Source organism: Siniperca chuatsi, linkage group LG19 (genome assembly GCF_020085105.1).
Source record: "Siniperca chuatsi isolate FFG_IHB_CAS linkage group LG19, ASM2008510v1, whole genome shotgun sequence".
In the NCBI taxonomy this organism is placed as follows: Eukaryota; Metazoa; Chordata; class Actinopteri; order Centrarchiformes; family Sinipercidae; genus Siniperca; species Siniperca chuatsi.
The window spans coordinates 4,407,579-4,433,974 of record NC_058060.1 but is presented as its reverse complement, the minus strand read 5'-3'; the positions used below and the strand labels follow the sequence as shown (position 1 = coordinate 4,433,974).

Sequence of the window (26,396 nt, the reverse complement as noted above, 5' to 3'; positions counted from 1 at the left end):
CTGACTGCCAATGACTTAAGGTTTACCTCATCATTCAATATCTGTACTCATCTGTTTGTTTGTTTATTTTCCTTTTCATATACCTTATTAATCCTTCCTTTATTCTGTTACTATGCATTTAGCTATAAATAAATGTCTTCATTTATTAAGTAACAATTTGTCTGTGTGTTTTCTTTGAAGCAGAAGACAAGGTCAATCTTTCAAAAATAATGAATTCCTTCTTAAGAGACTGATCAGTTTAATGGTTGACATTTAATTAATTCGTTTTTTTGTTTTCCCGCTTAACCAGGTGGTGCCCCTTAATGAGAGTATTAAAGTGTAATTATTTGATTAAAGTAGTTGATGCTCCTACATCATTCATTAAATTAGTGTTTCCAAGCTAGCCCTCCATTATTCAACGTAAACACGAGCTGAGGTCGGCGGCAGTGGCAGCAGCAAAAGAGTTAGGGCGGCTGCTGCTCTCATAACAGACAGATCACTGAAGAGAAACAGTAGGCTATTGGAGCAAAATCAGCTTGATTATCTGGTCTGGGACAATAAACAACATTTATGATACTAGTTAGCAAAACTTGCTGTATTAATCATATCATATTGCTAAGTTTCCTCTTTTTTAAGCCCACAGCAGCCTGTGGTGTACAGACTGGTAGGATTGGAGGTAGCAGCAGCGGGGGCAGAGTTACGTCCTGCTGGGCTGATTGAAAATATAGAATATCAATGTTTCCAGGCAGCAGCTACAGCTCTCTGCTGGACAACACTGAAATGCAATACACCTCTGCACTATTCATTCAGTTATCAGACAAAAAGATAAATGATAGTCCTTTTAACATGTTTTTTCATTTAATTATAACACAGTAGAGGAAATACCTATAATAATGTTTATTATATTCTTTATTTCTTTGTTTGATTTGTTTTATTTAAATCACATCAAATGTAACTTTATAATCCAAAAGAGGAAATTAATTTTGTGAGAGGTACATACAGGGGTGAAAACTGTACAAAAAACATTACAGAAATTTATAAATTTAGGCATTTTAAATCTTCCATACTCAGCTTGATATAAAAAATGTCCTGTAATTTTGAAGCCAGCTAGTTGTTAACCTATTCACTTTTCACATTTTTTCTTCAGCTGAGAGTTTACTTTTTCTAATGGACTTGAGGTTTGGTGACTCACTTACATGTCCATTTGTAGATTTTGCAGTAATCAGCAAGGCTACTTAAGTAAAATGCTCTGGGTTTTAGGCCTGAGTAATACAAACTGTGAATATGAAATGTGACAGCAGCCACATGGATGAGAGGACATACATCGATTGGTTTCAATAGCAAACATTTATTCCAATCATTTGGACAATGCACAATTTGTCATCTACCCTGATCAGCGTGCTCGGAATACTCAGTGTGATTGCTAGGTTCAACTGTCTTTAAGCAATTAATACTTTGCTATTTTGACTGTTACACAAAAACTTAACTATTGAGCCTTTTTTTTCTTTTTGAACTCAACTAATCCAATAACACTTTATTTGAAGTAATTTATTTCATAAGACACTTCTTCTTTATGAATGTTTTTGACTGTTGTCAGTAAGTATCATTCGGTCAATTGTGTCACTTTTAATGCAAGTTGACGTTGTTTGACATTAACCAAGACAACAATGTCTTCATGACAACTTGACATTAACCAAGACAAAATTGTTTTTGTTATAATAAGTTGTCATTAACCAAGACAAAAATGTCTTTGTTATGACAACTTGACTTTAACCTAGAAAACTTAACTTCTCATAAACATGCCATAGCAGTCCTAATTATCAAACTTAAAGAAACTATTTAGCTTTGTGTTACCATTACATTATACTGTCATATGCGGTTGGTTCTGACATTGGCTGTCATAAGACATTATAATTGTGTCATGAATAATTCCCTTGACCTCAAGTAAAGTGGAAGCATTTGAACTTGTCATAAAGATGTCATTAAGTTTCATCACACTGTCAAATGCTTTTATAACGGTGTCATGAAGAATTCATCAACATAAAGCGCTAACATTATATAAATGTAATCCATCATTATTATTATTAAAACCCCTAACTGCTGCTAACTGTAACTGTTAGCTGCCATTAGCTAGTTAGCTCTGTTAACCGTGCAGCCTGCCACCAACTCTTCTCAACCACCACCAATGTGGTTAGGTTAGCTAACATTACTTTAGCAACAAATAAAGCTATCTGTCCATCAGGAAACGCTGTAGATCACCTCGGTACTGTTCTCTGTCATCAAATGCTACCACTTCACTTGAGGTCAGGGAGTTATTCAAGACACCATTATAAAAGCATTTGACAGTGTAATTAAACTTAATGACATCTTCTATAATGGTCTCATGAAGGCCAATTTCAAAACCAATCACATAAGACAGTGTAATGTACTGTTAACACATTAAGCTAAATAGTTTCTTTAAGTTTGATAATTAGACCTACTATGGCATGTTTTCTTGGTGTCAAGTTGTCATAACAAAGACATTTCAACATCAACAACAATGTCAACTTTGCATTAACAGTGACATAATTGACTGAATGACACGACATAAACTTTCATAAGACTCCTTCATGTTCATGACAGATGTCATGTAATGGTTATGACAGTGTCATGTCAATCTTATGCACACCCCTTCAAATAAATCCATTTTTACAGTTTCTTTTCTTGCTGCATAGAATTCATACAGCTGATCACAGTATCAGAAAACATTAATTATTCATCCAGGGATAACACAGGGGGCAACACATGCAGAGAGCATCCATTCACATTGGATCTACATTTCTACCCATGTGTCACATTACACTCTTTGATTTCACCAGCCTTTGCGACAGACTCTGAATCAGACAAATCATTTAAAACAATGCCACAGAAATATTCACATCATATCTTTTTTATTTATATCCAATCTATATATTAGATATGTTACTTTGGAGGATTTCTGTTATTTCTATGTGTCATCGTAAAGGGAGTTTGATTCGTGTTGGTCTGCAGGTTAGGTTGCAGTGTAAGAAAGCAGAAGAGAACAATTCATCAAATTCCATGTGCAGACCCAAACCAACAATGAATTGATCCTACTAACAATTACTGTGTGTATCCAAAGCCTGATATATCTTATTCCTCTGTTCCTTAGAGCTCCATTGTTGTCCAAAAACAATTTTTTCAAAGGAGATATTCACACATCCAACTATATCAGCTGCAGGTGCATCGGAAAGTATCACTTCAGTCTTGAGAAAAGATCCTGCACACTGCTCTTGCTCAGCATCACAATTTATTGATCACACTAACATTTAGATCCCTTTGGACCTCCGTCAAGAAGTCAATGACTTCAAACATGATATCTCATCATTTAGTTTCCAGGGAATTTAAAAAGTGACTCTGCCAGAGAGAGGTGGCATCATTGATGAAATACTTAATAGAAGTATACTGGATATTTAATTTGCAAACTTTATCCCCCAAAGGATTGAACGATGCCATTCCATGGCAGGTCATGCTCTAAGGAGTTTTGGGATTCTATAGACCTACTTAAGTTACACTCATAATACAAGTAGTACATATGATTACACAACTTGGAATGACTTACGAAAGCTACAAGGCAATGTTTTCATTCATCAGATGTGCAATTTCTGGAAATATTCTTGTAAATAGACTTTATGTGTTGTAGTTTTCCTGTCTTTCTTTTCTCTTTCTTTTTATTTTTCTTATTTGCAGTAGGCGATTTGAGGGAGGATGAGGGGGGATGCCATCCCCCTTGTTAGCAAAATGACCAAAATCTGTCCCTCTTGTAAACTGCTCAAAAGATGCTCTGTGCTTTGTCTCGTAGTGGCGCTTCACATTGCCGCTATTAATCACCACAATCTCTGAACATATGAGATATACTTGTCTTGAACTGCTTGTGGGAAGATTGAATGGCATCTGTTCATTCTTGATTAAAAGTTCTGTTTTCGCTGTCTACTTTTCTATTTTTAGAGTACATCATGTGAAATTATTTCTCGGACTCGTCTTGTCTCTACTCTCCTTGTGTGTGTGTGTGTGTAGCCTACCTCACTCACTGACTCAACTCGCGGGCCGCCTAATCAGTGCTGTAAAGGCTAGAAAAGCTGTGCCAGTTAAATAGAAACTGTCTGTTAAATGTATTGATATTCTCTACAGCAGATGGGGGGAAAGAGAAAGTGTGACAGCAGCATGAAAGAGGCCGGGTCACAAATGAACAGAGCTTGGACCAAAAGTGCCCTTGAATGCTCATTCATTTTTTTGTTGCTGATCTCACTTATTTTTCAGATATAACAATGTTGTGCTGCAAATTAAATGTTTATTTGACAATGTAACATAATTATTATACACTATTTCAGAGTTTAGTAAAAATAGTCTAGCCTTCCTCACCCTCCACCGGAGGGGGGGACCCCCACAGGAGAATAATTGTCCCACACCTGTGCACACAGAATGGGTGGAGCATTATCTATTTAAGATCAGTGTTTTAAGAATTGTTTAAAACACTCTTGACAAAGGTCCAGATGGACCAAAACGTTAGTATGATGCTGAGCAAGAGCAGTGTGCTGCATCTTCTTTTCTCATGTCCAAGAACTATTAAAAACACATCAATGAGCCACATTGTTGCACTGGGTGACATGATCGTTCATTACCATGAACACACACACACACACACACAGTTTATTTTGACTAAATCCCACATACACTGTCCTGCTGTCCCAAATACTCACTAGAGCACCACATGTATTATTCCTCCGCTAAAAATAGTCCCCAAGTTACTGAGCCTTTTTTAAAGATTTATGTGTATTCAGTAGGAAGCAATGGGGTAGGAGCGGAGAGCCACAGAAACAGTAGGAAATGCAGAAAATAATGAGAGAGGGACTAACACATTGTTGTTTTTTGTTTTTTTCACAGGATTTGCTGACAATAAGAAAAACATAGTCAAAAGAAAAATATAGTGTTTTTCATTAAGATAGTTAAGTACCAGTACCAGTAATTATCTTTACTGTTATCATTGTAGCATTGCATTGGAAAAGATCATTTAGGAGAGGGTGTTTCTCCCGAAGAAACTGTTACTTCTGTCCTACTCAGCTATATTGTACTGTTTATGATTGTAACTGTATAGTGCTTTGCGAGTATATCTTCAAAGAAAAAACAGCTGAATAGAATATTTGACTGCCATTGAAACACATTGTCTTTCTAAGGCTTGCATTAAACATTATACTGTATGGTAGCCAGTCTAAGTGTAAGTGTTTATTTTAAAGGAAAGCCGTCTCTATAAAATGCACCTCAGTATGACAGTGAAGAACAACTATTGGCCATGCTGGCTAGCATATCTGAAGTCAAAAGTCTAACAAATCACACAATCCTAGTTAACTCATGCTAAAATTAAATCTTCATTGGATTGTGTTCCACAAATTCTAACAATACCCAGTGGTAACTCATGTTTCATGTTTTGACATTTCGAGAGCAGTCAAAACTACTTATTATTGTGATGATAGTGGGGGCAAGAAATTATTGTGAGGTACAGTTTAAAACCAAATCTAGTGATTTAACGGTTTAAATACGACAAAAGATTGTATTTCAAATATTCAGTCCCCCTAGATTACTTTCTTTTCGAGAGTTTGTTTCAGTATGAATCAAAACCTCAGCTATTATTTTTATTTTTTTTACATGTTTGTTAAATTACGTACACATTACAATTTTTTATGATGCAGTGAGTGGCAGCTTCATTTAAGCAAAAAAAGCCAGCCTGTAACAATGACCTGAAGCGACAACAGTACTTAGATAAAAAAAAACTCACTATGAAACACTGAAATAAAGAACATACTGTTAAACGCTTGTGTAATTTCAAAATAAAAGCACATTTATGATAAAAATGTTGTGATATGCACTACATAAAAGTGACCATGCAAATATTATTGGGGTAAAGAATAAATCATGTACAATATAATGCAGGTTTGCTATACAAATACTGAAAATTATGATGATTTATATTTTTTTCTATGAAAATTCTAGCTTTGGCAAATGTTCTCAAATAGTCAATTTGGCAAAGGACATTTGGTGCCATTTGTATACTGTGGGTGCTTATTTAACCACTGAGATACTAATTAATGAGGTGCACCATAATGTAAACTACTGTCAACAACAGATTTTGTAATCGCTCAACTTTTTTCCAACAGTCACTATCCTGTACATACTGTGTATCAATTTAAAAAAAACAAAACAAAGAAAAACATATTAATTTGAGATAACTATTATCACCATAAACAAACCAGATGGTTGCTGAGAGAACTGGCAGCCTCTGCTGGCCTGTACATAGCATTTGATACACTGGGTTGGATTTGGTAGAAAATCTGCTGGTTGCTTTATGGCACAAAAGTTAATTACAGCACAAAGCTGGAAGAAAGTGTTGTTCTTCAAGTGCATAAGGCAGACAAGAAGATCAATTGTAGTCTCTCTGTGTCTAGTACAGAAATAGATATATTTAGCCTAGCTTAGCAGAAAGACAGGAAGAAAGGGGAAACTGGTAGCCTCTATCTAAAGGGGGGAAAATACCTTCCAACAACTTTGCATCATGACAAAGCAACATGAATAGAATGAAAAAATGAGATATGTTTGAACTTGTGGTAAAGTTTTTTCAACAATGCTATAAGTGTATGTTATGGCCATCAGTTTTAACTATTTCAACTTTGCTTCTGAAAAATTGCGTCTTTTCTTTTCTTTTGGTATAGCATTTGTTCATCTTTTGTGGCTTAACTGGGAGAGTTCCATGCCCATCCAAGCCCTGGAAGTGCTCCAACTGCCCGTCATGCAAAAATGCATAGACATAGTTTTTGGGAACCTTGGACACCCAAATAATTACCCCACTTTGTGAGTCTGTTAATGTTAGGATTTGGCTGTGGATTTGACAGCAGCAAGTGTATTTTGCAAAATGTTAATTTGAAAGCTACAAAGACAGCTTTTAAGCAGATTGAAACCTATCAAATTCAATTGGGAAGCTTGAGGTCAAGTATTGCATTGAGTTTTAATTATCTTACAGTATAAAGAATATTCCACTGTTTTGCTGCTTTTTTGTGCTGTAGATATGGGATTGACATGGACGTCCAAATGTAAGTACAGGATATAAAGAGTAAGGTCAGGGTTTACAGTATACAAGGTACAGTAAACGCATAATTCAGTGCAAGTCACAGCAAATTCGACTTCAAAGCTACAGAAGGAATGCTAAGCACACTTATGGTTCCAAACAGTATTCTGTTGAGTATGTGATATCTGTACAGAAAAGAGCCAAAATACAAAACATATCTCTGTCACATATTAATGTCATTGTTGTTCACTCTTTGTAAAATAATTAATTCTTTATCTATTCAAATTATACAGTATGTTATATGGTAAATAGTATTTTCTGGTGTAGCACCCTTTTCAAACATACACAATATTTACAGTGCAGGGAAGTAAACACTGGTTTCACAGCTATGATACAATTATTTTGCTGTAGTTTGCTACAGTTTAAACGTTACTGTGCTGATTGCTTTTTTCTTTTTTGTGATGATTTCTATCCAAAACATATGGAACTGTTTAAAAAAGGCTCTCCCATCCCCAAAGCACTGGCACAGCATCAACATTACAATAGGTTTCCTTAGGAGTGACCACAAAAGTACACAGTGATTATTTCAACAATACTGGAAAGGTTGTGATTTAGTGTAAACATGTACAAAAATCTCATGCTGAATAAAACCTTTTCATTTGAAGTTTTTATGATATATACAATGGCAGGTAAAACTGACTGTTGTCGCAGATATGGGGTTCTCTGAAAATCCAGCCATCTTGCATTATTAGCTACATCTTCTCAGAAGTCTCCAGTCATTTAGTTATTCCTTGAAAACAGGAGTTATCGACGTTCCTTTGTAGAAAATGTTCCGGGCATTATCAGGGCTGTTGGCTCTCTCTGGAATCAGGATGATATTATTGCCTTTTCTCCGCAGTGTGGACTCACGACTGGAGGCGACTGAGGGGGTTTCAGAAGCTGTCTCTCCACCTCCTCCTCCGCCTCCACCTCGTCCAGATGCAGAACCACTACCATCCCCTGGAGTGACCCTTATTGTAGAGAGGCCCTGAGGGTGAAGCCTCTGCTCTGACTGGCTGGTGTTCTGGGTGTGAACAGTAACTATGGGCGGGCTGCTAACGGTGGCAGTGGTGGTAACAGTATGATTGGCACGCTTCCTGTCAATGGACCCTTCACGTATCGAGTCTGAGCTTTCTGAGTCTCTGTTTAGATCGTTGAGCTCAAAGGACTGCCTCAAACTCCCACCTCCTCCTCCTGATCCTCCTCCTGCTCCACTAGTCCCTGTACCTCCACCAGCTCCAGTGCCATGATCCAGGGACCGCCACCTCCATGATCCGCTTCCATCTGTGGATGGAGCTTGGATCACAGGCCTGTTGTTTCCAGGATGGGCGTCTACTCTGACAATTGCTCCAGTACTCCCTGAAATACTGCCTGTGGTGCTACCCAGTGCGCTGGGCCCCATGGTGCTAGTGGGGTCTTGATCAGTTAGTGCCCTGTAGCGAGCAGAGCCCTGGCAACTCCCAGTGGTGCTGCAGCCAATGCTGCTCTCATCTAAACTCTTGGAATGGGTCTGTAGTAGGCTCTGCTGCTTGGACATAGCAATCACTTGCATGATTCGTGGCTGGGTGTTCTGCCCATTATCATTAGTCCTGCAGGCTGTAGTCTTCTCTGCTGCCCTTTGCCAGTTAGCCTGAACTGTGCTATTTAATGTTGACATCCCCTCACTTCCTCCTCCTCCCCCCATCCTTGGGGAGGTGGTATTGTTATTCTCATGAGCTTCCTCTGGTATGTGGACCAGCTGTGAAGATCCAGGTCTAGATTGCATGGATATCCTGGCCCCTCCGGTGATGCCACTACAGTTACTGGGCAGGGTGGTACTAGCACCTGTGGCCAGTTTGGGCATGTATGCATGACCATCAAAGCCTCCATTCAGGCCCATAGCCGATGGCTCAGAGCTTGATCGGAGCTCCATGCTGCCATGGTGGTGCGGATGCTGGGAGGACTGGCCAGATGACGAATCTACAGAGGAGGAGGAGTCTGGAATCTGCAGGGAGCATTTGTGGTTGTTCTTACTTTTCCATTGAGACAGAAGCTGCTTTGAGCGGCTGGAATCCATGGAGGCATGGTGGAGGGTGGCAGCGTGACGTCTGGCTGCTTCCTCATACGCTGCCATAGCCTGGGGGGTGTGAACCCGAGGAAGGGTGTGGCTAAATGTCACCATGGCGTCTTTGCTCTGAGGGCTGCGGGGGGAGATCACTTCCACATCTGCACTGGAGCGCTTCAGACTCTCATCAGGTCTCTGCTGTTGAAGGCCTCGGTGGAGGAGGCCCTCAGAATGGGAGGTGGGTATGCCGAGCTCCCCAGACATGCTGGCTTTCATTTGCAGGTGATGGAGTATGGCCTCCTGGCTTATGTGGGGCAAGGAGCAGGGGGGGCGGTGTAGCAGTGGAGAGGGGATGGCACTTGCCTCCTCACTAGGCTGAAAATTTCCAACTGCATACAACCCCTGGCAAAAAGAGAAACATTATTTACAGTACATTTTACTTGATGCTTATTTTACTTGATACCTTTAGGAGTTATTTGTCGATACATTTCGAATAGACTTACAGAAAACCTGAGCTTATAGAATCATTTATGGTTTTACTGTGGTACACCTTTAATTGTGTGCATGTGATAGGTTTAAAACTAACCAAACAGAGTGCACTGGGGATTCAATTTTATTTATGAATTCAACAAATAATTTTCTAAAATTAAGACCTAACCAACATGAAACATGAAAACCAATTTTCACTCTTTTCTCTCACTAGAGGGAATTGCCAACAAATGACATAATAGTAACTCTCTTAACTCCTAGGGACTTGGACTATTCAAATTTAGAAACAAATTTTTAGCCATGCCAGCAGTGTGGCTCGAGTTGGTCGGACTGAAATATCTCAGCAATTATTTGATGGATTAATGTGAATTTTGGTACAGGTGTTCAAGTTCTCCAGAGGATGAATCCTAATAGTTTTGGTGATCCCCTGACCTTTACTCTAGTGCCACCAGTAGGTTGACATTTTTGGTTCAAAGTGAAATGTCCAACTGTTGGATGGATTACTATGACTATTTGGTGCTGACAATTCATCGATGACATTCATGGTCATTCATGAATTGTAATACTTCAGAAAACTGTGGCTTTTCACCTAGTGCCAGTATTGTCAAATACTTTGGTTTATGACCAAATACCTACAAGACTAATAACATTCCCATCAGCCTCAGCTGTACTTAGTGATTAGTGGTAATTAGTAAATCTAAATATGCTAACATGCTAAGCTAATATGTTGAACATGGTAAACAATAACTAACTTTAGCATATTAGCATTGTCATTGGCATTTTAGCATGGTGACGTTAGCTGAAAGCACTGCTGCTAGCATAGCTGTAGACTCTTTAGTCTTATTTCTTCCATGCACGAATGTGGGAATACATGGGTGTGTGTCAGGTAATTGTACAAATTGCTCATGCTTCCTGTCGAAGCAGTTGCAGTTTTTATGTTTAACTTCATTTTGTTCCATATCATGTTAACTGACGCTAAATGTGCCCAGCTCTTCATCATCTGCACTCACACCCCCAGCTGAGATTTCTAGAAGATTTCAGTCATTTTCTCAATCCAAGTCCTCCTGAACACTTCTTGGTTAGAGCAGTGTCCAGGAGGACTTGCTTTGGGTTAGATATGATTTGATGTTGTACTGTCAGATGTTTTACAAGGGTAGGCAACAGCCTGTCTGAAGGAATTAATTTACCAAACATAACAATGTGACTTAAATTAGGTTTGTTAGAGACTTAATTTGGTTAATTTCTCAGCTCTACTTTCAGTAACTGTAAATCAATGTAACTACAGTATGTAAGTTTTTGGTCGAAAACGTCTAATAAGCCAAGTAGGACTGCAACACACATTTAAGCTTTCATTATGGAGGACTGCTGCTTCAGTCTCCAGACAGGCCTTCTCTACAGGGACCATTGGAAAGGACACTGTTGATGGGACTGGCCCCTACCAGGTAGACAGCAATAGCTCCTCCCAGCAGGAACCCCAGGTAGACGTCAATGGCGTGGTTCTTGTACTGAATAATCCGGGTCAGACCACAAATGATGGCACAGATAATGAAGGAGAAGACCAGCAGGGGCTTGAGAAGCTTGGATGAGTCTGTCAGCGTGCTGTTGAAGTACATCTGTGGACACAACACATTTACAGATTTATTTTCCATTGTTTTCCATGATTATGCTTTTATGTTATGGCAGTGTGCTATCCCATCACCCCTCCCAGGCAGCATTATTTGGTATTTAGGTGGATATAAAACAGAGGTGGCCTCTCTCTCTATATTGTCTGATTATTGGAGATGTTCCACAGAGTGTGAGTCACCATCTCCAATCACTGTAAAATTTCATTTGGGATAGATTAATTAAGTCAGCCAGTCCCTGCTGTGGTCATTCTACAGGCACCTCAGGATCTTTACTAGGAGCCAGTATTTGTCGAGAGACTACCACATTAATGTTCTTTCTGTACTTTTGAGTCACTCAAAACACATTTTTTCAGTTTTACACAATTTTAGTATTTTACTAGCAAGGTCAGTATATCACTTCCAAATACTTACTAGGGGGTGTGAGGGTGATTATTAAATGTATTGTTAATATTTTTGTTTTTATTATATATTTTATTATCAGATTATTAATCTGTTTTTACTATGGAATGTGTGCAAAAAGGTCTTATATATCATACATATATATCATAAATGATCCTTCAGCCTTTAAGACTGACCAGGCAGTCCATTGACACATTTGAATGACAGCTGAAATAGCAGGAGCACAGAGACACAATGCAAACAAGCTAGAACTGTGAACTTTAGTTTATAAGCCACAAACAGTCAACAATTCTTATCAGTATTAGGAGCCCATTAGTATTAGTATTATTATTATACAATGTATTATTATTATTAGAATGGTGATGACAACGATTATTACTATGCAGTTTATTAGTACTATGATGTTGATGATGATGATTATATAGTTTTTTAGTACTATGATGATGATGCTGATGATGATTATTATCAGTTATTATTACTAGAATGATCATGATGCTGATTATTATTATTATAGTCATTTTTGTTGCTAGTATTTTGTATTGTGTAATAATATGAATTTTAGGCCCATCTTCCCCCTAGGAGCCCCTTTTTCCCTTCTCTCTCTCTCCCCCCTATTATTGTTATAAGTGTTATTAATGTGAATGTCCCTTTTTTCCGTTAATTTCCTTTTTTCCTTCCTCTCTTCTTTCTCTCGCTTCTATGAGGATACTTTTGTGTGTTTATTATGCAATCAAAAAATAGATTTGAGAGCAAAACTATCGACACTGCAATCGCATTAATTAATTTGTGATTTAAAATGTATTGTAACGAAAGTTTTACTTTTGAAACTGAAAGTTTTGCTTTTACAACTGAAAGCTTAGCATTTGAAATGAAAAGCTTTGCTTTTGAAACGAAATGGACTATGCTCCATTCAACTTAAACACTCCCAAGAAACTCCAGGACACAGATGATTCATTGCCATAAAGTTTACTGGGAATATTGTGAAACTGTAATGCAATACAAATGAGATATATATTAATATTGAATCCAAATACAAAGTGACAGAAAAAACAGCAGAGATTATCTACACAGCGGTGATCTATATGATAAACGCGATCGAGCTAGTAAACAATCAGCAGTAATAAACATAAAGCTAACTTAGCCGTCTCAATAATCTTACAAAAGATGAAAATACGCACTATCCTAATATTACATGATAAGAAATACTCACAGACGTTGCTTTAGCAAAAGAGAAGAGGAAAAAGCGATCTCGCACACTGCTGCAACTGACTACTGCACGGCGATCTACTTCCTGATTCGAGGCGTGCGCCGGTATTACGCTACTATAGTTACAGAAATAAACAGATTGCGCTGTACTGCTGAGACAAAATAAAAATACTTTTTTTCTCAAGTGGCATGACACTCCCCGCTTGGGGTCTTTAAAGAGCCCACATTAATTAACAGAATCAGTCTTTGGAGAAAAAAGCAAAAACACTTCTGTAACGGGCTGAGAAAAGGTCTTTCTGGTTCCATACTTGACAATTTCCACTTGAACTTTCAGAACCAATCCATCTTCTCCTGGAAAGGTTTTTGTGATGATGCCTGTAGGCCATTGATTTCTCTTATCTTGATTGTCTTTCAAGAGAACCATGTCTCCTTCTTGTAGATTCGGCCTCTTTCCTTGCCACTTGTGCCGAAGCTGTAATGTTTTGAGGTATTCATGTTTCCACCTGTTCCAAAACATGTTTGCTAGGCCCTGAACTCGCTTCCACTCTTCTCTGATGAGATGCGCTTCCTCAAAGCTTCCTGATGGAGGAGGAGGTGCAGAACCAGTTTTGAGGGTTAGAAGCATCGCTGGAGTAAGGATGAGAAGCGATTCCAGATCCGATGACACCGGGATGAGCGGTCTAGCATTCATGATTGCGGCTACTTCGGCCATGAAGGTGGTCAGGACTTCATGTGAAAGATGAGACCTTTTCTGCTCAAGCAACATGCAATCCAAAATACGGCGGGCAATGCCAATTATTCGTTCCCATGCACCATTCGTTGCCATCTGCTGATGTTCCATTTTTCCCCTCAGTCTTCTACAAGTAATGCATCTATGAAGCAAACTGCTCATGCAGCGTTTAGCTCCCACCAGCCAGAATCCTGCCGCTCGAATGGCACCTTCGGTCAGATATCTTCCTTGGTGTTTCACTGCTTCTTGATAGTGAGACACAAGCAGGGTAGCTAGATGATGCCGGCCAGGAATGACGATGGGATGAACCTTGTTCATGCTTAGATCCGACTGCTCAATTCGACTTCCTACTCTAAGTTGATTTTGGTCCATGATGGGGTGTGGTTTCCAAAGGCTGCCGCTCAGTGGAATGTTAGATCCTGAGTTGATACACTTAAGTTCCTCTGAATAGCACACGTTCTGGACGCTCTTCACAATACACACTTTGGCTCTCAACAACTCTTCCTGTGTAGGTCGACAGACATGCCACCCTTGACATTCATCCTGGGTAAAGTGGGCGAAAGAACGAGCCATGTGGATGAGGTGAGCTATGGCTGTGAGGAGAGTGCTGAACTTGGAGAAGCGTTTGAAGCGTTGTGGATGTATCACATCTCTGGTAACATGAGTGAAACTTGCCACCACCTGGAGACGCACTTCAGAGTTGGCGTCAGGGTTGATAAAGTCATAAGCCTCTTGAAGCTCAGGCGAATGTGAAGATACATCATGAAGAAAGGCTGGCCCTTTGAGCCAAGTTGTGCTGCTAAGTGTGTCTGAAGTCACAGTTCTTGACTGAATGTCAGCTGGGTTGAGGTGCGTTGGAACGTACTTCCACGGGCCGGAAAAAGGTGATTGATGGATTCTTTGGATCCTGTTGTGTACGTAGACATAGAATCTCCTTGACTGGTTCTGGATGTATTCCAGTACGACCTTGCTAACTGTGTAGTAGGTGATGTTGTCGAACGCTGTGTCCATCTCTGAAACTAACATCTCAGCGATCTCGATGGCGAGTACAGCTGCACAAAGCTCAAGTCTTGGAATAGTTCAATCAGGCTGGGGCGCCAACTTTGCCTTCCCAAAGACAAAGCCAATCTCCGTCTGTTCTTGGTGGCTTGTCACCTTGATGTAGGCTACGGCTGCTATTGCCTTGACCGATGCTTCTGCGACGATACAGAGTTCTCTTCTTAGAGTGCCTGTGGTGGAGAATGACGTATAAGGACGTGGCATCTGGAGTCCCTCCAGTTCTCGGAGTGACCGTTTCCATCTAGTCCATTCAGTCTCCATGTCTTTGGGTAGAGGTGTGTCCCAATCCTCTGCTTGCTTAGTCAGTTCTCTGAGTATTAGTCTTCCATGAACCGTGAAGGGTGCGAGGAATCCTAGAGGGTCGTAGAGGCTGTTCACGGTCTAAAGTACTCCTCTGCGAGTGAATGGTTTCTGGTCATCTTCGATTTGAAATATGAAGGTGTCTGTGCGCATGTTCCAGAACAATCCAAGGCTACGTTGTATTGGCAGATCATCAACGAAGAGATCTAGGCTGTTGACATCCTTGGTGCGATCTTCAAATGGAAACGCTTCGATAACTGCTGGCAATTTTGTGTAGCCTGAGGTTAGAAGCTGCAAGCATATTCTGTGCTCGCCTGAGGACGCTGATGGCCTCTTCCTCTGCGCTGAAGGACTTCAAAGCGTCGACAACATAGAACTTGCGGTCGATGAATCTTCTTGCATCACTACCATAGTTGCCTTCTGCTTCCTTAGCTGCCAATTGCAGACCATACACTGCAACGGCAGGTGAGGGACTATTCCCAAAAAGGTGAACCGCATTCTGTAGTCCACAATGTCAGAGGTAGGGTCATTGTTCCTGTACCAGAGGAAGCGGAAAAAATCACGGCGATCCTCCTTAACGAGAAAGCAGTGGAACATGTGCTCGATGTTGGCAGTGATCACCACCTGTTCCTTCCTAAACCTCATAAGAACACCTAGCAGGCTATTATTAAGGTCAGGACCAGTGAGCAAAATATCGTTGAGTAACACTCCTTCATATGATGCACTGCTGTCGAAGACCACACGAATCCTATCTGGTTTTCTTGGATGATACACACTGAACAGGGGTAGGTACCAACACTCTTGTCCAGGCTGTACTGGCGGGGCGACTTCAGCGTGTGCCTTCTTGAACATTTTCTCCATAAACTCTAGAAAATCGGCTTTCATCTGTGGTCGTTTTTCCAATGAGCGCTGGAGCGAGATAAGACGGTAGAAAACCTGCGTCCTGTTGTTAGGCAGATGCTGTCTCGGCAACCAAAAGGGTAAAGGTGCAACCCAACATTTGGAACTGTCCTGATAGCACTCAGCTTCCATTATCTTCAGAAACTCTAGATCCTCCATGGATGGAGCGAGTCTATGGTCGTCGGGAGAACAAGCGAAGACAGTTTGCCCTAAGCAGTCTCCACTGAGTGTCATTGAACCACGGATGGAGGTTGGTGCTGGATGATGCTGAGGTCTAGACGCTTGACCAAATACCTCTTTCACTCTGATCTGGTTGTTGCATGGTTGAAGATAACTCGTACGACCGTTCTCTAAGATGGCTGTTTTGTAGCTTCTCACCTCTTGCGTTCTGTGAGCACCTCCAAGGCACACATCACAGACGATGACCCATCCTAGATCAAGCCTTTGCGCAAACGGTGCATCTCCAGGGCCACTTATCTGTTCTCGGACCTTGTGTACTTGTAAGATGTCTCTACCCAGTAAGAGGAGAATTTTGGCATCCAGATGTAAAGGCAGAATCTTGTCAGCGATGTGCTTCAGGTGGGTATGATGGTAGGCTGCTTCCGGCGTAGGAATCTCAGTGCGAACGTTAGGGATTTGGTTGCACTCCAGTAGTATAGGCTGATGAATGCTTATTTTCTTGTCCATCGACTCCACAGTGTAACCGCTGGCTCTCCTCCCCGCTGTCTCTGAACACCCTGCACAGGTCTTGAGGGTATATGAGTAGGAACTTCCAGAGATCTTAAAAACCTCAAAGAACTCCGACAGCGCCAGGGAGCGATTGCTCTGTTCGTTGATCTCCCAGATTTCTGCTTTGTCCTCCTCCTCTTGTCCTGAAGTGGAAGGGGACGACTTAGATTTCCAGGTAGGTGGGTAGGGGTGAAGTGCTGTGACATGAGCCGCACTCCCACACTCTGTACATTTTATCTCAGCAGTGCAATTCTTTGCGAGATGGTCTGTGTAGGAGCAACAGCGAAAACAGATGTAATGCTCTTTCAAAAACTGTTAATGCTCTTCTCACGGAAGCCTCTGCATTTCCTCAGAGGGTGGGGCTTTCTATGCAGAGGGCAGTGTTTGTTAGGATCAATACGTTCCGTACTTTCTCTACACTCGGCCTTAGCAGTTCCTGAGACCTGCGTCTTGTGAACGTATAGAGATGTTTTAGTAGGTTTCTCCCACTTACTCTTTCTCTCTGCTGGAGCTTGCATGAAGAAGTTAAAACTTGGGTCAGTGCGAGCCCTTACCTCCGTGGCGATGAAGTCTACCAACACGGACAAAGGTGGAAAGCTAACGAAATGCTCCTGTTTGTATCTTGTGCCAAGGTAAAGCCACTTTTCTTGCATGTTGTATGGAAGTTTCTCAATAATAGGCTTAAGGTAGCCATCTTCTTTGGCTGCCTGTAGCTCCGACAACAGGTCGGCTAGATCCCTGAGTCTTTGTGGATATCCGTTGAAACCTTCGGAAACCATTCTGTTGAACAAAGCCTGTTCGACGGCCTCTAGTGAGCCATATATTTCGTCGAGGCGTTCCCATGCCATGTGCAATCCAGTTGTTGGATCCTTAATGTTAACTGTTTTAATTCTTCTCACTTGTTCTGTCGACTCTCTTCGCTGAGTGGGTGAGACGTTGAGAAGATAGCATCATTAGGTTGAGAATGCGTAGGATGCAGCGTTGGCAAAGCATAATCACTACCTCTTCTGACTGATAAATCTCTGCTGCAGTGGCAACTCGCTGGTCTTCGTCTTGAGGAACCTGGCTGCTAGCCTTACTGCATACTTCAAAACCCATATCTTGTAGACCAGCCACGAGGGCATTTGCCTCTGCTATGGCGGCATCCTTTTCTTTCTCATCATTTAATGCATCAAGATTAGCTTGAACGCGGGCCTGCTCTACTTTAAGTTCGATTTCCTTCTGCTTGTGTGCTGCTCTAGCTTGCGCTGCGTCAGCCTTCGCCTTTGTCATGGCGACAGCCATACTAATCTTTGAGCTGGACGATGAACCAGATGAACGACTGCTTCTTGAACGCACAGTCTCAGACTGGATATCTTTGTTCCTTTTTCTACTGTTGCTATGTTGTGACATTGTGACTCACGCAATAGCGTTGCTGACAGGGCGCTGTATTGTTAGCAATTTATCTCTTGGTATTTAGTTGCTTCGTAAGATAGCGATCCTTGTGACCCTCGTTAGCTGCGTTGCCATCTTTTCACTGTCATGGACTATGCTCCATTCAGCTTAAACACTCCCAAGAAACTCCAGGACACAGATGATTCATTTCCATAAAGTTTACTGGGAATATTGTGAAACTGTAATGCAATACAAATGAGATATATATTAATATTAAATCCAAATACAAAGTGACAGAAAAAACAGCACGGATTATCTACACAGTGGTGATCTATATGATAAACGCAATCAAGCTAGTAAACAATCAGCAGTAATAAGCATAAAGCTAACTTAGCCGTCTCAATAACCTTACAAAAGATAAAAATACGCAATATCCTAATATTACATGAAGAAATACTCACAAACGTTGCTTTAGCAAAAGAGAAGAGGAAAAAGCGATCGTCTGAGAACGGATGACTGGTAGAGCTCGCACACTGCTGCAACTGACTACTGTAGTTACAGAAATAAACAGATCGTGCTGTACTGCAGAGACAAAATAAAAATACTTTTTTTTCTCAAGCGGCATGACAGCTTTGCTTGCTGTTAACTGACTCTCATTGAAAGATGTGAGACACATCCCTATTGGCCAGCCTCAAACAGAGTGACAGTTTGGCAACATCCACTGTTTGATTGACGCTCACTCAATTATGTCATCTTGTCTTTACGCCCCTCTTATAATGGAAAATTGGTGCCACCTACAGCACCAACTCCTAATAATCACATAACAGTAGTGGATGGAAACAAAGCATTCATTCGCATTTTCTTTTGCAGATTATTTTCTCACCAACCGAAATTACTTGTGGGAATATGGCTTTATGGTAACCTAACTTCATAAGTGTGGGAATGTGTAGAGACATGGTATTATTGATGTTACTGGTGAGAAAAAAAACATTACTTGTTGTCCAGTATTGTCCTGCAGTATTGTACAGCTTGTGCATGACCGGAATCAATTGTATATAACATTTATGCTTTGCTCTTTATGATCACATTACAATTTTATGTGTCTTAAGATAAGCACATTAGGATTTTAAAGCTGAGCATACCTCCCTTTAAAACCACAGCACAGTTCAGCAAAGAAGATGCTCTGAAAACACAAGCCATAGCTCGGCTTCGCATTCTTGTTGAAAGAGCAATCAGAAGAGTGAAAGAGTATCATATCTGGGTCAACACTCTTCCTCTAACTTTGTCTGGGACAGTCAACCAGCTGTGGACCAACTGCTGCTTGATGACCAACTTTCAGGGACCATTTGATTTGAAAGGCCACATACCTGTTGCATAGAATATGAATGTGTTATTGTTAAATGTTGTAGCCACTAATGAATGATCCTTTAGACAGTGGTTCTGAAGTACAATTTTGACATACTTGTACTTTACTTGAGTATTTTCATTTAATGCTACTTCATACTTCTACCTCACTACATTTCAGAGGCAAATATTGTACTTTTTATTCCACTAAATTTATTTGACACTTATAGTTACTTTTCTCATCAAAAAACTGATATGCTGATATTGTTATAGTTTGAGGGTTTTTCATTTCCTGTTTTATTTTGTAGTATTATCCTTCCCTTGTGTGTCTTGTGGTTTTATTTCCTGTCTTTGTTTGCTTTCCCTCCAGTTTTGATTGTTGGCCCTTCCTTGATTGTTTGCACATTCCTTGATTGTTCGCTCATTGTCTCACCTCCCCTAGGGTACTTAGTCCGGGTCTCTTTCTTTGTTCAGTGTCGGATCATTGTTATTCCTGTCTGGTGTTATTCCTGTCTGGCACGTGTTCCTGATATTTGTGTGTGTCGCCGTTTGGTGCATGTTTCGTTGTCCTGGTTCCTGTGCCCAGTTCCCTGACATTCTTACCGTGAGTTCTGTTTTGGATTCTTTGTCTCCCTTGGACCGTGTCTGGATTCTGGATTTTGAACTTTACCTGCTCCCCTTGGATTTGGTTAGCCTCATTGGACTCTCTTCCTTGTTTCCACCTCTGCCAGCCTGTAACCCATATTCTTGTACCTGGACCTGTATCTACCCATTTGCCTGTTACCTGCTTGTTGCCTGTCTTCCTGCCGGTCTGTCTGCCTTACCTGTCTGTAAACCTCATCACCCCAATAATCACTGTAGCCATCCGACTACTACACCCTCATACCGCTTCCTGGTCATCTGCATTTGGGTCCACATACCACACCAGCATACGACAGATATGATATGATGCAGTACTGTGTTACTAATCTACCCACATTACATGTATTTGTTAGTGATAAAAACAGAATAATATAATATTTTATAGTAAAATAACATTTTTAAAAGGTGCCATTCTGCATACTGAATACTTTTACTTTTCATACTTTGTAAATTTTTCTCACCTCTGTACTTTTAAGAACTACATTTTGAATTCAGGACTTTCATTTAAGTATTGTTAGACTATGGTATTTCTACTTTTACTAAGTAAAGGTTTTGAGTACTTCTCCCACCACTGTCTTTATAAATACAAAAAGTATGAATTCATGTTTGATATAATGTGTTGATTTATATGATGATGATCAACTGTAGGTTAATGTAACTACAGTGAGCTTAATGCTCATTAGGCCAAGAGCATTTTACCCATTTTACAACTGTCTTTTATGTAGTTGGGCAGTAATACAAATACAGTAATACAATAACAATACAATTGTGGGTATATATAGAACTTGACAAGAACAGTCACTCATGTGAACTAAAATAATAGTTTTAATATTTGTTTCTACATTGTTTAACAAGACCAGTTCCAATGACAATTATCCATTTACAAAAATACTTAAAACCCCAAAACATGTCTCTTGGAGTTTAAAAATATTAATAAATATTTACACGTATAGGCTCCTAGATATACAGGTAAGATATAACAAGTATAGGAGACAACGAGTATACATTTTTATCCCATTAATGCATGTTACTAACTCGACATCTTCTCTCTCTCGTAGTTTTGTGCTTTCTCGTCTCTTTCCTCTCTCCTTTTGTTGCTTTCAGCAGGTATTTCTGCCTCCGGAGCTGCAGAGTCTGGATCTGTGATTGTGGGCCACAACTGCTACTACAATTGTTATTAGTCTTATTACTATAATTATCATTATTATTCCTATCACTGTTATTCCTATTATTATCACTTTATTAATATTAATATTACCACTACCATTACATTATTACTATTTTAAAATTCCAGGTGGAATTTGCATTGTACTATATTTCTTTTCAGTTTTACCTGGCCTTTCACACATTTGACATGCCCTGCCTCAGAAATGTTACAGATGTCTGTGCATTTAAATTCTGCAAGCCCAGAACTAAGAGCTACATTAGGGTCATAAACCTTTGCATCTGGTCTGGCACCAAGGTGAGGAGCATCGGGATGGATGACAAAGCCACAGGGTGAGACATTTACATTGAACAGTTTTGAGTATTGTTCTAGCATCTATGGTTCACGCTCAAGGCCCCTTTTCATTGCGCTAGTTTGTTTTACTCCCTTGCACACGGCAAACCTCATAGAACCTAATGGCTGTTACTCTTTCCATAATGTATACTGAGACTCCTCTTGTGTGCCCTCCTCTACCATAGCTGCAATCTCCTGTGTGACATGTAGACTCTTCAAATGGAAGAACTGGTGGAAGTTTGGGACAAAGTGTACAGCAGTGGAAAATTGGGCACCATCCACAGGAAGTCTGGGGAATGCTGGGGCATCTGGGTGTTTGACATGGCCAGTGGTGAAACTCACAGCACAGGTCAAAACCTGGAGTCAACCAGTAAAAGCTCAGACAAACCATGCAGCACCGAGGATATTAGCAGTTGGGGTCTGAGGCTTTTTAGTTCTTCCCCAAGGGACAGGACTGATTGGTCAGGGAGGGATCCTGAAACAAATTAAGCATAAAAACCCATAAATGTTAAAAGTACAGGTATTAAATTCATCGTCCTTCCGCACTTCTCGATGATATGATCATGAATACACAGTAAACAGTACAATAATAATGACCATTATCTGTGTACGCTTGATAGAGGGTTGATTTACATACGCTCCTGGCAGATGGCTTTGGTTTCTTCATTACCAAGTCCTGAATAGGCTCTGCACAGATCCCCTGAGAATGATACAAACAAACATCAATGATAGTAATAATGTCTTGCTTTATTTTAAAAGTTATTGTCAAGGGGTTTTACACAATGTTGAACAAAGTTACCTGTGTCCGATGCCATGTTTGTACAGTGCTTGTGCAGGCCATAGTTGGTGGTACCGCCTTCACCTGTATAGAACTTTGCCTGCTGCACAGGTGCATGATGATCCATTCAACTGAATATACTCTGTGCCAGCTTGGAAAACAATCTACAGTAAAGACATAAAACTTCATTTGACTACAAGAAATTTAATCGATCATTTTTAAAATCATAATGTGCTTATATTAAGGTGCATAACATTGTAATGTGATCATACAGAGCAAAGCATAATGTTATTAACAATTAATTCTGGTCATGCACAAGCTGTACAATACTGCATGACAATACTGGACAACAAGTAATATTTTATTTCTCACCAGTAACATCAAAAATACCGTGTCACTACACATTCCCATACTTATAAAGCTAAGTAACCATAAAGCCATGTGCCCAAAGGAAATTTCGGTTGGTGGGAAAATAATCAGCAAAAGAAAATGAGAATGAATGCTTTGTTTCCATCCACCACCACAATGTGATTATTAGGAGTTGGTGCATTGAGGTAAGCAGCAGGTGGCGCCAATTTTCCATTATAAGAGGGAGCAACAAGATGACATAATTGAGTAAGCGCCAATCAAATCTCAAACGGTGAAAAAAACAATGTAGAAAACACAATGGAAATGTGACATTTCTGTTTGTTTAATGTATTAATGTGAGGAAGGTTACAGTCTCCTCAATTCTCCACACAGATCTGACAGGTCACAGGTCTGCCTCTATTATTAAAATCGAAAATGCATATAAAAACACGTGGATAAAAGCCCAGACAGCTTAGCTAGTGTGAAACCTAAGACGAGGAAGTGACTAACATTAACTAATGTTAAGCTGGCTACGGGCTGATAAAATAATACAGCATGCCACAAATATAGAATTAACTAACTTTAGATCGTGGAAACTAGTCGCTACATGCACAACGTCATGCAGGCTAATAGACAGCCTGGGCACATAATGGTAGTGACTAGCTTATTGAGCTAAGCTAGCAGCTACAGGCTGACAAAATAAGTATTTCTTTTAACCCATTACAATATCACACATTTTTAAACAAAAGCAATCAACGTACAACAGTTCAAACATAACATTCTTGCTATCACTAAGACAAACGTTATGTGTAAACATACCTGTGCACTGATTTTCTGTCTTCTCTCTGCTCCCGCTCCCGTCTTCTCCATGGAACTCCGTCTATTGTCTGCTAACAGTGGATGTTGCCAAACTGTCACTCTGTTTAAGGCTGGCCAATAGGAATGTGTCTTGCATCTTTCAGTGTAGGTCACGCCCACAAGAGTCAACTAACAGCAAGCAAAGCTTTTTGTTTCAAAAGCAAAGCTTTTCATTTCAAATGCAAAGCTTTTCGTTTCAAATGCAAAGCTTTTGATTTCAAAAGCAAAACTTTTGGTTTCAAAAACAAAACTTCCGGTTTCAAAAGCAAAACTTTAGGTTTCAAAAGCAAAACTTTTGGTTTTTCATTAATACATTTAAAATTACAAATTCATTTTACTTGCAATAAAAAAATGTTTTGATTGCGGTGTCGATAGTTTCTCTCAAATCAATTTTTTGATTGCATAACAAAGACATAAAAGTACCATCATAGCTTCCCCATATATCCTTACACACACAACTCCTATACACACATATACACAAAATCTAAATGTATCTACTCAATTTTACTCAGGTACATCCAGTTAATTACTTAAGCTTATCTGTATTTCTATCCTTTCCTTTGGTTGTTGTTGTTTCTCTCTCTTGCTTTCTCATGTCTCTTCCTGTTAATCCCTTGTCTTGCACTATTAAAAAAACAAACAACAAAAACAGACAACGCCTTGTTAGCAGTGGTGTTGAAGACTAAGGACCATGCCATTTAGCATCTAATCTGACCGATGTTGACATTTGCAGTTGAGTTTTCAATATTCTGTTACAGCTGACAAGCTAATTAGCTAGCTAGCCTGCAAACCAATGACAGCAATCAAATGGGCCACCCCATCTTTTTTCTTTGTTCCTGAAAAGTTGACATTTAGAGATGAGTGGATTCTACGCAGTGAAGCAAAAATAGCTTAGAAGAAAGAACCATGCAGAAAAGTTAATAATGGCTGATTCCATCATCCACCACTCAATGTTTCGCTGTGTTAACTTCTACTATATCATTAGGAGCTACATGAGATAGTGAGCAGGGTTAAGTTCAAGGTTCAAGGTTCATGGTTCATTTATTTATCATTATACAACTCAAGAGTTGTACAACGAAATGCAAGCTGTAGTCCCTTCAAACTACACACAAAAAAAACAAACAAACCAGAAAACTATTATTTATGGTTTAATACAGAGAATGGATTGGAAACTGTTCACTTGCTCCACCTCAGCTCCACTGATGTAGACAGGGGTGTGTGTCTCCGTCTCCTTTTTTCTGAAATCAATGATCAGCTCCTTGGATTTACTGATGTTGAGCAGTAGGTTGTTCTCTGTGCACCACTCTGCAGATTGTTGATTTCCTCCCGATATGAATTCTCATTGTTGTTTATAATCCGGCCGATGATGGTAGTGTGATCCACAAACTTTACAACAGAGTTCTCTCCATGTCAGGGATTGCAGTCGTGGGTGTACAGCGTGAACAGGAGGGGGCTGAGCACGCAGCCCTGAGGTGCTCCGGTGTTGAGCAATAGAGTGGTGGGTGGGTGACTGTCAATCCGAACTGTCTGGGGTCTGTTTGTAAGGAAGTCCAATATCCAGTTGTAGAGAGTAGTACTTTAGCCCAGAGTGCTAAATTTCCCAGTTAGTTTCATGGGGGTGATTGTATTGAAAGCTGAGGTGAAATCAACAAATAGCAGTCTGATGTAGGTGTTGTTATTTTCAAAATGTGTGTGGGCTGAGTGGAGGGCAGTGGAGATGGCATCCTCTGCGGATCTGTTGGATCTGAATGGTGAACTGGTGCTGATCTGAACTGGTGGTGCCCAACCTTCTCAACCCTTAACCACAACACTCTCCAGCTGGCGGGTCACCAGTGGTGGCCAAGTCACTGCCACTCTCCTCCAGGCTTCCAGCTAGTGCCCTTCCTCTTGTGTCAGAGCCAACAGGAGGCTCTTTCTGCCGCTTCTCCCAACCTTCTGTGGAAAATATTTTCCTTGATATAGACATATATAGACAATCAAGTTCAATAATGATTCAGGTTGTGTTGCTAAGTGAAAGCACCAACCTGCCTGTATTGCACCTAGTATGGAGAAGCACTCTGCCTCTCCCATGTAATGGCACTCCTAATTGTGTATGCACTTTGAAGCACACGGGGAAGAGTGACCGTCCCCTTCCCTGTGTTCCTAGTGCATGAAATAACTCACTCACTCACTCTCAAGTAATATGTTTCCTGATTAATGCATATAGTGTTGTAACAAAGCCTTTATTTTTATATAGTTTAGAATATACTGTAGATTATTAAAAGTGTCTACATTTGATGAACATACATGAGCGTTGTGAGAATAAAATGTGCATGCTCTCTTTACACACGCAATACCAACAGCTGTGGGCTTTGATGTGTTTTGCCAAAGGTCGGAGGGTGCTCGTTTGTTGCAGAGTTATGATATGCTTCATTTTAATGAAAGATTCCATTGAACGGAGCCTGGGAAGTTTTGTGATAAACTCTTTCTGTATGATAAAGAGACAAAAAAGATGCTCTTCTCAGGAGTCATATCTCTCTGCCCAGATCCTCCTGTTTTAGTTTCTCACAAACAACGCTATCCTTATCTTTACCCAATGTATTCTCCTCCCACAGGACTGTTAGTTCCACCAGGATGATTTTCTGTCCCTCAGGAGACCACATGACAATGTCTGGTCCCTGGGTTGACTGCAGCTGATTCTGCTTGGCTTCACACTGGAAAACAGGCCTCTGACCCTCTTTTACAAAGGTGTTGGTGCTCATTAGTGGTTTTGTTTTGGCTTGGTGTTTCTTTCTCCTTTCCTGCTCCAAGATATCTGTGACCGTTGTCAACATCTTGTCATGGTGCCACCTATATCTCCCCTGGGTCAAAGCAGTTTTACACCTTGATAGGATGTAAAACAGTTCTGAGGTCTGTTTGATTAAAACCACCAGCTACAATAAAAATACTATCTGGTTGTTTT

General features: G+C 40.2%; 2 protein-coding genes and 1 long non-coding RNA gene across 4 annotated transcripts in view; all 3 read right to left on the bottom strand.

Annotated features, from left to right (window-relative positions):
- Positions 1 to 1,307: 1,307 nt before the first annotated feature.
- Positions 1,308 to 26,396, bottom strand: part of LOC122866864 (2-lysophosphatidate phosphatase PLPPR4) — a 94,157-nt gene continuing 69,068 nt past the window's right edge. For both annotated transcript variants that reach the window (XM_044177056.1, XM_044177057.1), the window contains 2 exons: positions 11,105 to 11,278; positions 1,308 to 9,578 (listed from right to left, as the gene is read on the bottom strand). In XM_044177056.1, the coding sequence (XP_044032991.1) occupies positions 7,878 to 9,578; positions 11,105 to 11,278 (1,875 nt within the window). In that variant the 3' untranslated portion in view covers positions 1,308 to 7,877. The remainder of the gene's footprint in view (positions 9,579 to 11,104; positions 11,279 to 26,396) is intronic.
- On the bottom strand, positions 12,464 to 14,929 carry LOC122866865. The gene has a single exon (XM_044177058.1). It carries the CDS (start codon positions 14,649 to 14,651, stop codon positions 13,122 to 13,124), a length of 1,530 nt encoding a protein of 509 aa, XP_044032993.1. The 5' UTR covers positions 14,652 to 14,929; the 3' UTR covers positions 12,464 to 13,121.
- On the bottom strand, positions 21,193 to 22,339 carry LOC122866867. The gene is made up of 3 exons (XR_006375820.1): positions 22,271 to 22,339; positions 22,109 to 22,171; positions 21,193 to 21,946 (listed from the first exon to the last, which is right to left on the bottom strand). It is a non-coding gene; the product is annotated as an uncharacterized LOC122866867 (long non-coding RNA).